Source organism: Muntiacus reevesi, chromosome 7 (genome assembly GCF_963930625.1).
Source record: "Muntiacus reevesi chromosome 7, mMunRee1.1, whole genome shotgun sequence".
NCBI lineage: Eukaryota > Metazoa > Chordata > Mammalia > Artiodactyla > Cervidae > Muntiacus > Muntiacus reevesi.
The window spans coordinates 64,784,743-64,803,152 of NC_089255.1; the positions used below are offsets into that span (position 1 = coordinate 64,784,743).

At 45.7% G+C, this 18,410-nt stretch overlaps 1 protein-coding gene across 3 annotated transcripts in view; it reads left to right on the plus strand.

The window, feature by feature from the left end:
• Positions 1-6,189, plus strand: part of SAMD4A (sterile alpha motif domain containing 4A) — a 224,201-nt gene extending 218,012 nt beyond the window's left edge. For all 3 annotated transcript variants that reach the window (XM_065941860.1, XM_065941861.1, XM_065941862.1), the window contains one exon: positions 1,806-6,189. In XM_065941860.1, coding sequence (XP_065797932.1) covers positions 1,806-1,834 — 29 coding nt within the window. In that variant the 3' untranslated portion in view covers positions 1,835-6,189. The remainder of the gene's footprint in view (positions 1-1,805) is intronic.
• Positions 6,190-18,410: the final 12,221 nt, after the last annotated feature.

Here is an 18,410-nt window from a genome sequence, read left to right on the forward strand (position 1 = left end):
ATTAATGAGTGGATGAGTGAGGCCCAGCAAGGTTGTGCACTGCACTTCTACAGATGAGGGAGTGGCCTCTACACCCTTACCTCGCCCACACACATGTGTGTGCACACATACACTTGCTCACTGTACTCCCACTACTAGTTACCACGGCAGAGCCCCCACTCAAGAGGCTAAGAACTGATATGCACAGAAGGTGGGAGAGGTGATTAGTGCACACCTGGGGACCTTTAGGATTGATCATCCAAAAGTAGAGATGCTCGCAGGGCTATTTGCTTCCCTTCTTTAAAAATCTCTCAAAAAATCATATAGAACTTAATACACACACACACACAAAGTACAAGTAAAACTGGGGAAATCTGTAAGATGGGTAGATTACATCAACATCATATCTTGGTGGTAATATAATTTTGCAAAATGTTACCTTAGGGGCAAACCTAGAAATAGGGTGCTGTTTCTCGTGTGGATCTACAGTGATCTCATTAAAAATATGAATTAAAGAAACATTTCTCCTCCCAAGTCCCTGCTAGCAAGATGCAATTCTGGCACCACCCATGAGGAGGTCAGGAGACCCTGCAGTGAGCTCAGGGCTCCTCCATATCACTTAGGTCCTCGAGTTTTCCCTGAACACTTAGTCACACCCTCTCATACCTGAGCTCTGCCTATTACATCTGGATGCACCTCTGCTAGACGGGGCTTGTGATGAAGAGGTTTAGACCAGGACGCGTCTACTGACATGTGCATATCAGCGAAACCAGGGAGGCATACTGCATCCCATCCTAGCTTTCAGTTAGTGGTCAACTGAACTTAATCATTTCTACCTGCTACGACTGACCCATGCCTCTTTCTGCTCACTGGAGAAACTCCAGCGTGGACCATTGTAGGGACCTCTTAACTGGTCCTCCCACCACCAGCCATGCCAGAGAAGCCATTCTGAAGTCAAATCTGGTTACTACTCTACCATTTATAAATCCCCAGCTGCCTGTGTCCAAGCTCCTGCTCACAGTACATGAGACCCTTATGGTCTGATTCTGTGGACGGTCCCATAGTCCCACGTGAAAAGGGGTTGGGTGGCCATCGGCTCCCTCTGTGGCCTTGCTCACTCATGACCTCTCCTCTCTGACAGGCATGCTCCCCACTTTCTGGGTTCCACCCAGACATGACATATGCTGGATGATCTCAGCACTCTCCCACATCCATTGGATCTTTCAGTTCCAGGTGCCCCCCCAAAAACAAAACAAACAAAAAAAAAAAAACAAAAAAACCCCCACAATCTCACTGGTGTCTCTGCCTCAGATTAGATTCTTGAGACAGAATCTGGATCAGTTTGGGTCAGACAGATCCCCCTGCTCTGCTCAGTTGTGATGGGTCAGAATTACAGATCTGGCAATTATCAGATCTTTCTACAATCTACAGAATTATCAGATCTTTCTCTGTGAAACCATCCTTGACTTCCAAGAGCAACTTAAACACTCCTTCCTCCATGTTCTTGCTGTATCTGGTACATACTCCAGCAGAGCACCTATCCCTCATATGTCTCTGTCGATTTACATGTCTGTGTCCCATCCAGGATATACATACTTGGACTAAAGGGTGAAGATTAGGTCTTCCCAGCTTGGTTCCCAGGCTCTGTATAGCTCCTGGCAAAAAGTTATTTTGAATGGGTGGGTGTGTGAAGAATGAGCGAATGGATGGATGGATGAATTTAATCCTTATCTGTCCTCAGAGACTGGGAAGTCCAACATGCATGATGCTGGAGTTGGAATTGCTTTGCTCACCTGCGCCCATTTGTGTCCTGCTTTCTCTCCCAGACGGGGTTGACCGGACCTCCACAATCTAGAAGCTGAAGATGAGAGTGACCGCGCTGGCCGTGAAATCGACTGCTGCGGGTCCAGTGTTAGCCATCTTCAGGGTTGCACAGAATCCTCCAAGATACTTTGCAGCCTTTTTTTTCCCCTGGTCCCTCTCCCATTTTGATTTTGTGAGAGCGTAGGTCGTCCTTGTAAACATATCAGTAGACCTGGGATTGGTTATTTTGTCATTTGTTTCTGTCATGGGATGGCGTGGTGTGGGGCATGGGGAGGGGTCTCTAAGGGAAATACAGGACCGGGAGGAGGTGGAGGGAATGCAAGTGGCTTCCTGGATGGAAATGGGTTTGAGGGGGAGAGCACCGCTTGGAAAGAGAGGAGAGATGCGAGAGGGAGGAAGACGCCCCTGCCTTGGGAGCCTTCTCAGAAGCCTACCTTCGAAGTCAGAGCCCAGGAGGAAGGCATGGATGCCCGCGACCAAAACGCGAGTGACGGCGGCTCGCTCTTTTATGTCTCCTCTGATTGGATGCCCTGAGGCCCCTGCTTGAAATCCAGCCGCGAGAAGAAGTCCACGTGGCAACTGGGGCAGCAAGGGAGAAATCCGCTCCAACAAAATTTCAGATAAACTTTGATTTGTGTATTGTTTACATAACACTTTTAAAGGGTACATAATGTGTAAAGAGTTGGGATAGAACTTTTCTTCATACTATGGTTTTTGTAAAGGATTTGTTGATAGGGATTCATTTTTTTCCTCTATTTTTATAATAGCAGCAGGGTTGTCTTTTTAAATGGCTGCCAAGCTCTGCTTCTCGGGAAGAAGGATGCGGTCACGTAGGCCTGAGTGGTGTCTCCCACCTGTGGGTGGGAGGAACGTGTAGGCGGAGTTGAGGATGTGGCTGGAGTGAGCGGAGCGCCGGGGGAGGGCGCCACCATGTGATCGGTTACGGGATTGCGCGCAGTCACCTGGATAAGAATCTTGCTGCCCTTTCTGTGATGAATTTGCTTCTCACCCAGAGACACCTCTTTCTCCCCACTCTTCCAGGAGGTTTCATCCTATCGCTCCTGGCCACACACGCACAGAGGTGGGTACAAGTTCCACTGGAGGAGAAAAGGCAAGGATGGATATTTTTTTCCTGGCAGGAGGCCTTGATATCCAGATGATAAGCTCAAAATACCAATTACGGGGGATTGCTCGCAGGAAGCCGAGCCTAGCGCCCCAAGGTTCGATCACCCACCGCTGAGGAAAAGGAGGAGAGGAGCAAGGTGTAGCAACAGTGTATAAACGGTCAGTCAGCAAGTGGCAGAGAGAGCTGCGGGGAGACGTTGCAGGTGAGCCTTGGAAGATGATGTGGGAAAGGTCGACTCCATGATGGACAAGAAGGGTCTATTTCAGACGAGTTGCTGTGTTGTGGGCTGATTTATCTACCTACACGGAAGGGAGACAGAACGACTCCTTACATGGTGAGAGATTAACAAACTATGCTACCACAAAGTAATAGCTCTATTTCTTAAGGGCGAGAGAGACTATGTTTCGGGATTTGATGCAATGGAGGGTATTAGAGAAAATCCATGAGGAGCTGTGCTCTGCGCTGGAAAATTGGGTTGTGTAAATGATGGTGTGCCAGCTCGGCCAGAGGCGAGATCAGGGAGATGGTAGGAGGCCTGTTTACTGAATGGGTGAGTCTGGTACCATTTTTTTGTTTGTTTGTTTGTTTTAGCAAAGTCAGAGTTGAAATTTAAGAGATCAGACCATGAAAATCACTGCATTTTCTTAGAGTTATTTTTTTAAAAAAATAAGTTAATGAAGTAAATATACATTTACAAGGCCTTAATGAAATCCAAACAGCTTTCTTCTACCTTCAAGATTAAAAATATACACCCAACCCAACCTTGGATGTTGTGAGGCTTGTGAAATCCTTTTAAGGTCTAAAATATGGGAACATCTTAGCCACAGTGAGCCTTTAGCAAACAAAGAAGGCTTGAATCCACAACATCCTGCATTGCATTAGGAAAAAAAACTCTCCTTGGGTGATGACTATGTTCTAAAGATGCAAATTCATGTGCAGAAAGAGGCAGCATTTTGTAGTTGATTTTTTTTTAACCAAGTGCCATTAACATTCATCCTCCACATCCCTTTACTAAGCAAGCTTAGGGTTACTTGGGGAATGTGTTGGGATGGACGATCATGTGTGAGCCGGGAAGAACAGGTCAAAGATGTCGAAGGCCAAAGGCAAGACCCAGACGGTTTGCGAAGGTGATTTTGGATGCTGAGAACGTTAATAGAAGAAGCAGGGGTATAACACATCTCGTGGAGAAGTGAGAAAGCATTCAAATCTGCTGCAAAACACATGTATCCATAAAGACTCGGGTTGTTCAGAAAACAGATTGTGAACACAATCACATTAGCATGAATCCTTTAAAAGGAAGAAGACCTTAAAGCATTTGCAAATCTGAATTTCTATTTATTCCTTCACTGAATATAGAAACAATGGTTATCTGATTATTAGAGATATTATTTTGGATATGTTACTTATTAACTTGCTATGGCTGGTAACCATGATAAAGTCTGTTATTAATAACAACATAATTCTTTTTTTAAAAGAAAAGCTTATTTTTCATTGACTGTGTATAGATTTATCTACTTAGTTGTGTTTTGCTCTTAGTGTTTTAATTTTTTTAAGTTGAGCGTTCTGATGAATTTTAGGAGCCTGTCCCCACCTTGTTTTGAGTCCTGTGTTGACTGCAGGTATACAGTTCAATCTAAAAATCCTAAAGCAAAAGAACTTTATTTATAAAAAAAAAAATCAAATGGTTGCATGCATAAGGCTGTGAAGTCGGATATTTAGTAATAAAGCGGCAGTGCCTTTTTTTGTATTTACCCATTGACCCCCAAATGCAACTGTTTTATATTAAGTAAATAGTAAACATTAAAAATCTCAGAGTAAAATCTATTTCACTACATGGGTTTTTTTCCCCCCTCGTTCTGATTTAAGCAGTGTGTATTTGACATCTCTACACTGTCCCAGGGACAGTGGTATTCTACGATATTGTTATCATGTATGATGTTTTATTGGTGCTTTTTATTCATAGTGGTTTCTTACCAGAAACAGTAGGAAGACACACATGAATTGTGTACAAGAAATGAAACATTGCTGCTGATATGTTTTGTTTTGTTTTGTTTTCCACATGCTTTTTGAGTTTCACTTTTTTAAACCAAGGGCCAGCGAGCAAAATAGATGCTGCTGGGTCTGCCTGCAGAGGGCGCTGTTTGCACCAAGCTCTCCAATCCTGTGTACTGACAGTCCGTTTTTGGTACTCAGGATTAGAGCTACAGCTGGGCCCCCTCTCCCATTCCTTTGAAGAGACACTGAGGGAAACAAGGTTTTCTTTTGAGGTGTCGTCGGCTGCCTTTTGCGGAATGGGAGCCTTCTCTGGGTCTTCTGTTCTTCTGCCCCTCTCTCAGCTACTGCTGGTGCAAGCCTTGTGGATGTTCGTTCCCCGCCCCCGGAACTGGGCTCTTTCTGAGAGCCTGGGCTGGGGGCTGAGCTGGGTTGAAGATGTAGGCGCACAACCAGAAGGGCAGTGAGAGGGGGAGAGGCAGCCCCCATCACATTGGTCCTCTGGAAATGTCTTGGGCAGGCGGCCCCAACCCTGGTGCAGGAAAGCAGCCTAACCAAGGCATTCAGGTGTGCCTGATACAAGAAGGCCCTGTGGAGGGAAGATTTGCACATGGGGCTGTGGTAACACTAACGATTTTTTTGTTTGTTTTACAAGTCATCAGAGATGTTTGCAAAGTGAGTTTTATTATTATTACTATGTTTTTTTTTTTTTTTTGTAATTCCTTTATCTTTACTTAAAGGTGAATGTGTATTCCTCTGGGAGGAATAGGAAGAAAACAGGAATGTTAATAATGTCAAACAGAAGACTTCCTCCCTTATTAATATATAACCCTCATGTATTTATGCCTAATGTAAGCTGACTTTTAAAAAGCTTTCTTTTGTTGCATGCCCCGTGCAGGCATCCCTATTGTACATGCATGCCTTTTGTCCTGTTTTCCTGTATAAAGTTAGTGAACAAAGAACTATTTTTGCCTAGTTCATGTTGCCAAGCAATGCATATTTTTTAAATTTGTCATATATGGAAATAGCATGTTTGTTACATGTAAAAGCTTTACTGATATACAGATATACTAATGTTTGAAGATGCTGTTCTTTGCAAGTGTACAGTTTTCAAATGTTGTTACCAGTGAAACACCCTTGTGGTTTAAACTTGCTACAATGTATTTATTACTCATTTCCTCCCATGTAACTAAGAATCATGGCTATATTTCATATCAACGTTATATTGAAAGTGAAGGGAAATGATTAATACAAGGTTTTGTAACACTGGTGTGTGTGTTTTTTTCCTTTTTGTCAATATGATTGATTAGAAAATAACTGAATAAGTCAGCCAGAAAGAATAAGCCTGACATCGTGTAAACTATTCCCACCTGACCATTCTGTGAAAGCTGTATCTCCCAGCTATGAACTACGTTTTTTTGTGTTTTTTTTTTTAAAAAACAAAAAGAAAGGGAAAGAGGTGTTAAACATTTATGCAGCTTGATCTGTGCCCAAAGTAACCAAAACATGTATCACCTGTCTTAGGGGCGTGTTTCTAAATAAAAACTCGAACCTTGCAGGTGGTATTGTTTATAGCTTGCTCTCCACCTTCAATGCCTTTGAAATCACATTTTACCCCTTAACCACAGCATAAACAATAACCTCCTTGGAGATCTGAGGTTTTAACTACACATGGCTTGAATCTCATTTTAATCCTTCCAGTATGATGTATATTAATATAAGTTCTAAATAATGAGTCAGTTAAGCATATGGTTGGAGAGACAATCCTGGGTTTGAATTCTTGCTTCAGCAAAGTGAGTTTTATTTTTTCTAATTCCTCTCAGTTCAATTCAGTCAGTCGGTCGTGTCTGACTCTATGCAACCCCATGGATAGCAGCACCCCACGTTTCCCTGTCCATCACCAACTCCTGGAGCTTACTCAAACTCATGTCCATTGAGTGGTGATGCCATCCAACCATCTCATCCTCTGTCATCCCCTTCTTCTGCCTTCAATCTTTGCCAGCATCAGGGTCCTCTATCTTTACTTAAAATTCCTCTACTTAAAAGTGAATGGTATGGGAACTTCCCTGGTGGTCCAGTGGTTAAGATTGAGCTTCCAATGCATGGGGCCCAGTTTTGATCCCTGCTCAGGGGACTAGATTCCACATGATGCAACTAAGACCTTGCACAGCCAAAGAAGTAAATTAAAAAAGAAAAAAAAGTGAAATGTGTATTCCTCTGGGAGGAAAAGGAAGAATACAGGAATGTGAATAATGTCAAACAGAAGACTTCCTCCCTCACTAATATATAACCCACATGTATTTGTATATATTCTCTGGCTGTGTGATCTTGAGCAAGCTACTTAACCTCTCTGAACCTTGGGTTTGAAACTACAATACTCAAGGTTTATGTAGTTAGAAACCTAGTCCCAAAGAAAAAGGTAAAGACAAAAGAAAACACAGCATACAGAGGTTATTACCACCAAAACCTCAGCAACCACAGCTTCACATTGTGACAATGGCCACCCGGTGGCCCCCTTTTCACCCTCAAGCTGCTCAAGAGATTGGAAAAGTCCAAAATGATCCCTGGGAATGTGAGAAATGCCTTGTAGCTGAGACGTTAAATGAAATTCCTCCCAAAGTTAAATTCCCATAACCCAAGTGAGCTGTATCTCACTGTGTGACTCAGGGTACTCTGAAGGGGAAAGGATAGTGTACAAGAGAAAAGCTGAGCCTCACTTATGAAATACGTGGAATGGAGGGTGCCGAGAGAGTTGTGAGATTAGAGGAACCATGAAGGGCTCAACACAGTATGCGAACGGGTGGGTTAGCAGTTTTCATCGGCAAAGCTGTAGCTCTTTGTCAGTGATTTTTGTAAGGGAATCCTGGAGAAAAGGTTACTTAAATAGTAAAGCTTTCAGGACTCCCCTGACAGCCCCTCCCAAGAAGAGATTTAATTGCATTTATTAAAGGGGTATTTACTAAATAGGGGGCTGGCTTGGAAGAGGCTTTAGTGGGTTTGAGCCAGGAATCCAGAAGGAGCATAGATAGGTACAATCCGCTCATACTCCCCATGCTAATGAGAGCTCAGCCAGGGAAGTGCAGGAAGGATCCAGGCTTCTGTCAAAGTACCTTGGTCTGGTCCCTTGAACAGACACTGCATCTATCTGTGGCCCTGACTCCTGATCAGCCCAAGACCTTTTGTCCCCAGAGGCTGAGGGGAGGGTCTGGGGGTATGGAGAAGCTCATCTATAACCAGAACCTAATCCTTCTCTGGAAAACTGACTGGTCTGCGTGATCCACCCCTCCCCGCCCTGCCAGCAGCACGGTGTGGCCCCCACAGTCTGTCCAGACCCCTTCCCAGCTGCCCCACTGCCACGTGGAAGCTGGGCACCCATCCCACAGACACCCTTCCACTCGCATTTTCTGTCTTCCACTCACACCTCACAAAATTTGAAAACAACCCTTCCCCTGGGCATCTCTGCTTCTGGATCTTCACTTTAACACTCTAGGATGGCCTAGTTCAGTGTTTCTCAAACCACCTGTGAATTTTAGTTGTTGGAGGTGACTGTTTATTTCCAACCCAGAGTCCAATTCTTTTTCAAAATTAGAGAAAAAAAAAAATTACAACCACCCCCACCTCCATCTCGCTATAGGTTCAAAGGACAAAATTATTCTGTCAATTTGCTAAAAAGTAGTCCTGTTCCTCTCCCTAAGTTCTGGGGCCAGCCTGCAAAATCAACCTGGGAGATTGCCCTCAGGATGAGATGGTAGAATTCCTGAGGTCAGCATCTCCTCTCCCCAGTGCTAACTCTGCCTACAGCATGGCAGAGGAGTGACCGTCAGGTCTGCGGGATGCCCAGAGGTTGACTCAAGAATGGCCAGTGCTTTTGTTCACTGGGCATTTCTAAGAACCTAAAACACAGTTGTTGAGAAAGGCAACATGTTGGAAGAGGAGGATCCAGAAGGTAATGGGAGCGGTGGTGGGAGGTTAGAACCCGCTGAAACTGTTTGGAAATGGGTCACCCGAAAGAGCACTGTTTCTCTGGTAACCCTGAGCACGGTCTTCACGTTTCCCACTCTTGGTTCCTGGCCCAGGTGGATAGAGAATGGAGGGTAGCTTCTCTGTGTGTGGTGGGTGGAGGGATCTGTCTACCCATTAGGATCACAGGTACATGAAGTAGGAAATGTGGGTGTCCGGGAAGTTGGAAAGTTTGACAAATGTCAGCACAACATCATTATGACCGAGGGGCTCTGCTGGAGCGCATGATCTTCCGTGTCCTCCTGGGTGTCAGCCCACCAGCCTTGCCCAGAGGGCCCTTGTGCATAGACAGTGACTTCTTTGTGATATAAACCTGGCTGTTTGATGTCTGAGAATTTCCTCCATGGAATATTTTTCACTCTTCAGTGGTTTCTACTTCAATTTTTAAAACCGACAGAGAAACATTCTGGCACAGTTATAAAGCTCAGACTTTATAAAAAGACAGCTTTGTGTTTATGTTTGACTCAGAGCGCATGTTTTTAAATAGTGTGTTCCACAGCTTTTTGAGGTTTTATGTTTTTAAGACCAATCCAGGAGAAACAAAATCGGAGTTTTGGTGAGTGAAATGATCCCACCAGAACTACTGGAACTCAAGACAGCCAAGAGGTTCCAATTAAACCTCCCTGTGGGGACCACAGCCAGAACTGGGTGTCCCTGTTTGTGCCAACATCCTTGGGAGATAGTTGCAGTTTTCCATGCCATGAAATTCTAGGAGGCTCAGGAGTGAAGTCAGATGAACCTCCAAACCCCAAGATCAAACCTGTCCAGTTGAACCTCTCCACTTTGCTTTCTGTTAAGTTTATCCCAGATCTGCTCACTGGGAAAAAGCTGAACATAGATTTCCTGTACCTATACCTGACTGAGTCCCTTTTGACATGGACCTATGACCCTATTACTCATCCAAGATGGAATATGTCCAAAGACAGCAAATTGTGTCTTTGATAAATTATTGAGAGATGAAATGCATATGTTGACATCATTTCCTTCCCTCCATTACCAAATGCATATATCCAAACTGGGCAGAGAAAACACACCCTGCATGCTTTCTCCTGTTCTGTGCTTTGAGGTCCAGATGACTTCATCTCCACTTTGCTCTCCTGAGACACCGTTCGAGCCCTTGTTCACTTTCAGTAACTGCATTTATCCAGAGGCACTTCTAAAGTGTTCATATCCAACCCCTCCTCCAGAAAAGACTTCAGGCGACAGGCCCCAGGTTTGCTGTCTTCCTCATGCAACAGGATTTCCTGCTGACCGGGTGCTGACCACATGCATGTCTATAAACGGCAGATACCGTGCAGGGGACTTGCACCAAGCCTCTTGTGGATCTGGTAGGAAAGTCCTCTAGGGAGTTATCTACCCAGGGCCAACCAGAGAAAACTTCAGATGCCCCGCAGGCCCCCTGGGGGGTCTTTTCAGTCTCTTAGCCTGAATGATGTGAGCCCAGAGGTCAAGGTGTCCACGAGAGGGCAGTGTAGAAGTAAAGCCTGCAGCTCTCCTCCCAGCGAAGGAAGTCAAACACCAGCCAGCTTCTTCCGAAGAGAGGAAAAGCAGTTCTTAGAGCCTGGGGGCATTCCTGACTTGGGGGCAAGAGAGTGGTGTGAGTCAGAGGAACCAAGGGAACAGACAACTGGAATGGAGAACAGGGAGTGGTGGACTTCGGGGCTGGGAATGGGTTTGGAACCAGAGGATCACAGCCTTGTCAACGACTGTGAAAAGTGTGGGCTCCACCTTCCCTGTCGTTACCCTTGCCTGCAAGCAATATGATCTATGTGAGGGGTTATGTTTCGTAGAACAAAGAACATCAGTGAAATGTCTTCTCCTGCCCCAGGCACTCAGCACCCACCACCAGAGGCATTCAGAGTTAGCTTCTTCTGTAGCCACCAAGAGATATTTTATATGTTTACAAACACTAGTCTAGTTTCTCGATTTTTAGGAAGAAAAGCACACAAAGACACGCTGTCATTGTGCGCTACTTTTCTTTTTTCATTTAAATCAGTTTTGGAAACTACTCGCCCGTTGCCTCACACGTGGTGGCTGCCTAGGGCTCCACGCTGTGGGTTAAGAGGACTTGTCCACCAGCGCTGTGCTGACGGGCCCTCGGCCTGCCTTCCTTCCTCCTGTTACAGACACTGGTGATGAAATGCATTGTTCCTGGCTCGCTTGACGTAGGTGCAAGTTCCCACAAATAGAGAAGTGAAATTGCTAGATTATATCAGTGTTCTCCAGAGAAACACCGAGAAGACAGACAGATGGATATACAGATACTAAATAGATATATAGTGAGGGGGTTGTTTTAAGAAATTACTCATTCTCGGGGGCTGGTAAGTCTGAAATTGGTAGTGAAGGCCAGCAAGCTGGAACCTCAGGCAGAAACTGGTGCTTCAGTCTTGAGGCAGAATTTCTCCTTCTCCTAGAAACTTCGGGTTTTGCTCTTAACACCTTTAACTGATTGGATGAGGCCCACCTACATCATCAAGGGCTCTCTCCTTTACTTGATGTCACCTGACTGTAGATGTTAACCACATCTACCAAATGCCTTCACAGCAGCACCTAGATTAGTGTTTGATTAAATAACTGGTACTAGAGCCTTGCAAAGTTGATAACCATCACAGTTATTAATATTTGTCATTTGGCTAGTTTCCCAGGTTCCCTTCCATTGATTTATGTGTCTGGCAACGGTGGATGACAGTGCTTGATTTCTTACCGTCTCATCAGTTCCTCTGGAGGAGGACATGGCAGCCCACTCCAGTATTCTTGCCTGGGAAATCCCATGGACAGAGGAGCCTGGCAGACGATACTCCAGAGGGTCGCAAAGAGTCAGACACGACTGAGCGACCTAGCACATACACACACATAGCAATTCCTATGTCACCAATTTTTAAAATGTTTTCCAATCTAATATGTGAAAAATAACATATGTCCTTTTCATTTGCATTTCACTTCTTTGAGGTTGACCGTAGTTTTATATGCTTAATTTTGTTGTTCAGTTGCTAAGCTGTGTCCAACTCTTTGCCACCCCATGGATTGCGGGACTCCAGGTTCCCCATCCTCCACTGTCTCCCGGAGTTTGCTCAAATTCATGCCCATTGAGTCAGTGAGGCTACGTAACTATCTCATCCTCTGCCACCCCTTCTCCTTTTGTCGTCAAGCTTTCCCAGCATCAGGATCTTTTCCAGTGAATTGGCTCTTTGCATCACATGGCCAAAATATTGGAGCTTCCACTTCAGCAACGGTTCCTCAATAAATCTTCATGGCTGATTTCCTTTAGGATTGATTGGTTTGATCTTGCAGTCCAAGGGACTCTCAAGAGTCTTCTCTAGCACAATTCGAAAGCATCAGTTCTTTGGCACTCAGCCTTCTTAATGGTCCAACTCTCACATCCGTACATGACTCCTGGAAAAACTATATGCTTAATAGTCATTCGTAATTTCCTTTGAAGTGTTTGTCCATGTATTTGTCCATTTTATTATCAAGTTGTTGGTCTTCTTCTAATCATTGGTAGAAGCTCATTGTATATTGTGAAATTTACCTTTGATTTGTGATATGCGTTAAAATCTTTTATCCAGACTTATGATTTTGCCTCAGAGAAGGCAATGGCAGCCCACTCCAGTGTTCTTGCCTGGAAAATCCCATGGATGGAGAAGCCTGGTGGGCTGCCGTCTATGGGTCGCACAGAGTCGGACACGACTGAAGTGACTTAGCAGCAGCAGCAGCATGATTTTGCCTATGGTGATTATTTCCATAGAGAGTTTTTTAAATGTAGTTGAACTTCTTGATCTTTTTTTTTTTTTTTGGCTTCTGGAATTTGAATCCTATTTTAAAAGGCCCTTTCTGCTTTGAGTTATACTATGTTTTCCTCTAGAACTTTTATGGATTTACCTTTTTATGTTTATATCTGTGAACCATTCCTTGTGTAAAGTATGAGGTATGGATCCAATTTTATTTCTATGCAAAGATGGCCACCCACTTGTGCCTGTGGTGTTTATTGAATAATCTGTCTTTTCTCCACTGATTTGAAGTGCCACTTTTGTAATATACCAACTTCCTCTATGTATGTAGATCTATTTCTGGACTTCCTATTTTTCTCTCCATTGATGTGTTGTCTATTCATCCACCAGCACCCCCACTGTTTTAATTATTACAACTGAAAATTTTGCTTTAATATCTAATAAGGAAATTTATAGCTTAGAAAGATCACTCTGACTACATTTTGGAAAAGGGATTTGAGGAGAGGCACTAGGGAGACCCACCAGGGGCTACTGCATAATTCAGATAATGCTCAAACTCAAGGAAGTTGCAGGATGGATGTGGAGAACAGGATGGATCTGTGAGGTCCGTAGGAGGCAGGATATCATGGTTAATGATGAACTGGATGTGGGGATTGAGGGAGAGACTGAAGAGTCCAGAATACCTCCCCAGTTTCTGCCTGGGGTCACTGGAGAGTTGAGGTTCTGTTCACCACTGAAGGAGTGCTGCAGGTAAGGGCAGCAGGTGGAACTTGTACAATTGGACCTTCCTCGTCATTCAAGACAAGTCACCTGGGAGAAATAATAATTTAGCTAGTAGTTATGCAGAGACTATTGCGCTAAGCCAACAAGGCTGGCATTAGATTATTCCCACACTGCAGATGAGGAAACTGAGGCTCAGAGATGTCAAGCAACTTGTCCAAAGTCACAGAACTGTTATGGGGCAGGGGGCGAGTCCAGGTCTGTCTACGCTAAGATCCTCCTAGGAGGGGACTATTGGGCTCCAGGATCTCCCCATATGAGTACTTACCCTTCAGAGACTGAATCTCCAGGCATTTTCTTTCCAACATCTGCGGCAGCCTGAGACACATGGCTATGGGAAAGCAGGAGAATTCTACAAAATGACTGCCTCAAACATTGGTTAAAACGCGGCCCTTGTTGGAGGAAAAGGAGATGTTATGGCTGTGATGCTTGGCCAGGCACACGGATTACCTGGGGAGCTTCACAAGCTGCTGCCGCCAAGCCCACCTGCCGAGATGCTGACTTGTCTGGGGAACGGCCTGGGTGTGGGGATGTTAAGCTTCCCGGTGATTCTAATGTGCAGCCAGGAGTGAGACCCACGCATTAAAGGGACCAGCTTCTCCTCTTGTACCAAAGTGGTCTGTGACCATGCTTCTGTTTCTTTGATGGATACACGGTAAAAGGCAGGTGTTCCACTGACACATTAGAGAACTAAGTGCCTGACTCGTCAGTCCTTGGGACCTACCTACAGGAATCCTCTAAGCTGGGCAGAACAAGCAGTGGTGTTTAAGTAGGCTCATGGCCACTTCCCAAATTTCTCCCCCCACTAACTTGCAACAGTGCTAGCAATACCTACCCCAAAGACTCAATTTTGGAAATTATGTGAACTTTAATTAGGTTAACGAATGTTGTTGCCTGGATACATAACATATTAGCCGAGGGATCCATCAGCCAGGACTCAGCAATCTGATTATCCACATGCCTGTCAGCATAAGTTAGATTATGCTGCATTAACAGGCACCCCCAAAATTTCAGTGGCTTAAAACCACAAAGACTTATTTCTCATTGTGCTGTACATCCATCCCAGCTCAACTGGGGCCCCCAATCCACACAGCTCTCTCTGGAGCTGAGGCTGGCACAACGGCCACCTCCCGGGGTGTTGATGATTGCCATGACAGTGGAAAAGAAGGACGGAGCTTCCACCAGAAGTATCACTGCAGTTCATACTTCATCCACAGAAGCGAGTCACGTGGCCATATCTGACTTCAAGGCAGCTGGGCGGCACCACCCTACCCTGCACCTAGTTGGGTAAGGTCCTGGGGTCCCTGTCTGGCCAATTCCCAACTGTTGGAGAATTTCATTTTTTTTTACTGAAGTATAAATGATGTACAGTATTACATAATTTTGTATATTTTATATAATTTTGTATGATGTTATATAATTGTATATATTATATAAATTATGTAATATTGTACAAATATATGTTATATAAATATTATATAATTTTGTACAATATTATATAATTATATAATTTGGGCTTCCCTGGTAACTCAGATGGTAAAGAATCTGCCTGCAATGTGGGAGACCTGGGTTCGATCCTTGGGTCAGGAAGATCCCCCGGAGAAGGGCATGGCAACCCACCCCAGTATTCTTGCCTGGAGAATCCCCATGGACAGAGAAGCCTGACAGGCTACAGTCCATGGGGTCACAAAGAGTCAAACACAAGCGAGCAACTAAGCATATTATATAATTAAAGGTGTACTAATAGTAATTCAGAATTTTTCAAGATTATGCTCCATTTATTAAACATTGGCTAGGACTTCCCTGGTAGCTAAGTGGTAAAGAGTCCTCCTGCCAATGCAGGGGACACGGCTTTGATGGCTGATTTGAGAAGATCCCACATGCTACGGAGCTGCTGATCCCACATCCCACATGCCGTGGGCCACAACTACTGAGCTTGTGCTCTAGAGCCCGGAGCCACAGTTTCTGAAGCCCGCACGCTCTAGAGCAGGTGCTCTGTAACAAGAGAAACCACTGCGATGAGAAGCTCGCACACCGCATCTAGAGAGTAGCCCCCACTCGCCACAACTAGAGAAAACCCAGCAATGAAGATCCAGCACAGCCCAAAATAAATAAATAAATAAAATTATATATATATAAGGAAAAATTGGCACGCCCAGAGCCAGTGCCTTGGAACAAGCCAGGGGGACAGGATGGGGAAAGAGGTGGGAGGGGCGTTCAGGATGGGGGGGACACATGCATACCTGTGGCTGATTCACATTGATGTATGGCAAAAACCATCACAATATTGTAAAGTGATTATCTTCCAATTAAAATAAATAAATTTTTTTAATTGGCTAAATTTCCTGTGTTGCACAATATACCCTCCCCTCTCCCCACTGGCAACCACTAGTTTGTTTCTGTAAGTTAGTTTCTGTTTTGTTATATTCACTAGTCGGTTGTATTTTTTTTTTCCCCTGGGTTCACTGTCTCTCGGAGCTCTCAGAGTCTGGAGGAGTTAGAAGTGGCGTCCTGGGACCAGCAGCTGTCCCGGGCGGCCAGCTGACCTCCTGCCCTGCCTGTGGCCCATCATGGAGTCACCAGGCCCCACCAAGCCCAGCATCCCCTTTGTTAAACTCTCCCCCTCTGTCAACTCCCACTGGACTCCGAGCAGACCAGTTTCTTTTATCATACATCTCCAGCTGGGCTGCAACCTGTGGATCACTCCAGGTTCAAAGAGTCTGAAACAGAGGAATTTAGTGCTATAAAGAGTGCTTTTATGGGCTGCGGTTCTCACCTTCCAGGTACATTTGAGGCAACTCTGACTCAGTCTCCCATTCAAAGGCTGTGTTCAATGGGGAACCAGCAGGGAGCTAGCAAACCTGAGCATCTGAGGGACTGGCTCAAAAAATAAAATAAAAGTGAACAGGTGCGAGTGAGCAGAAGTGCCTGCTGCAGCCTCCCACCCACTTCACTGGATGTGCCGGGAATGAAGAGGCTTCAGCCCCGCCCTTCCCTGCAACCCAGAGGGACTGGCTTCCTCCTTCCCCTCCCAGCCTACAGCGCCCAGAGGTGTGGGAGGTGGCCGCTGCTACTGTGAGCTGGATGCCCCTTCAGAGAGACTGCCCGCAGAACCCCGGCTCCTGAGCAGGAAAAGGCCACCAGTTACCCTGGTGTGCCCCAAACCCCAACTCGGGCACATTTTCAAGATGCTTTCCTTTTCATATTTATCCTGAAGGGGATGTTCCTTGACTGGGACTCTGAGAAGCTCTGTGCCCATTTCGGAATCTTGCTTCTCCCACCTGGACAATGGGGTTTCTCCCCTTCTGGGTACCTTGAAGAAAGTGCTACAAAACTGAACAGGCTGGCTTCAAACCCCTGGGTCTTTAAAGCCCAATTTTGAGTTCAGTTCCCAGTTAATCCTCCTACCAGCTCTATGCATGCGTGCTAAGTCACTCAGTCTTGTGCAACTCTGTGACGCTATGGATGGTAGCCTATCAGACTGTCTCTGTCCATGGGATTCTCGAGGCAAAAATACTGGAGTGGGTTGCCATGCCCTCCTCCGGGGGATCTTCCCGACCCAGGGATCAAACCTGTGTCTCTTATATCTCCTGCATTGCCACGCAGCTCTTTATCACTAGCACTCCCTTGGTTGTGTCCTTGGGTAAATTACTCTTCCTTTATGCCTTAATTTCTCCATCTGTAAAATAGGAGTGATACCCAGTGGAGTACTAAATGCCCAATGAGATAGTTAGTCCTCTATTCAGATGACCAGCTGAGTCGATGTGTGCAAAGCACCTGGAACAGTGCCTGTCACCTAAGTTGCACTATTAAGGGTTAGTGGTTAACTTCATCATCGTAACAAACCCCAAATACAGTCTAGTCCACACCTCACCAGTCAATGACAAGAGTCACAAGCTATAAAGTAAGGACTCGGGGCCATTCTCAGCACTCTCCCCAGGCTAGAAGCAACCACCAACCCCAGCATCCTATGGACTGACCATCTCTTCTTTCCCTTTGGAATCTACAAACCATGGCTGTAGGCTTAGACACAATCTAAACTCAGGAGCGGAAAGTTCCCATGATGTTGCCACCTAGGGGCTGCTGAAAGTAAATGTCCTGTAGCCCGCCTGTCTGTTGTGAGCAAGCAGGTGGAGTCAGAGGGTTCAGATACAGCCTGTTAAGAGCCCCCAACCTACAAAGGCTGGAGGACATCATCCTGCAAAGAGAAGAGCATTTGGAGCATGACGAACTGGGATGTGGGATTCTCTTGGTGCTCCCTTCCTTCTCCTGTCTAGGCAGAGGTGTTGACAAAGCCACAGGGAGGTGAGAAGTGAGGGAGAATTCGGTCCAGGTTGGGATGGTGACATTTGGGATGTAAGGCATTCTGACTATTTGGGCCATAGAGCCTGGGGAGGCTCAGACATTTCAGGTCAGAGTCACTCTACAGGCAGACCTGGAGCTCACAGCCCAGCGTTCTGCACACATATGCACACATACACACACCTTGCAAGCCCATGCGTGCACACACACAAACATGCCCAGGGATGTTACTCCTAGCTGCATGTTGGTAACTAGCATCCCCCAGGCCTAACTGAAACCAATAAGCAGTGTATTCGGTGGACTTAACAAGGAAGCAAAGGCCACCTTAAACCTTTTCCCTGGCAAACCTCCCATCTCATTCTGGCGGCTCCAGAAACGAGAGGAGGCAGCGCGGCAGCAGAGGCCCTCTGGTGGACAGTCTGGGCTCAGCGGCCCGCACGTGAGCTCCAGGGATGCGGCTGGGGAACGGCACAGCGCAAATAAGCTCACGTTTCCGGGCTGCGTGGAAGCGCAGCGAAGAAATAAGAAGGAGGCCATGCTGGCTCTGAGATGCTCACAGCCTTCCCCATTACGTCCCTCCTAGCCTGGCTTGCTCCTCCTGCCCCGGCATCTGGATGGTAACAACTTAAATATAAACAACCCCAGAAGCTCCTCCCACT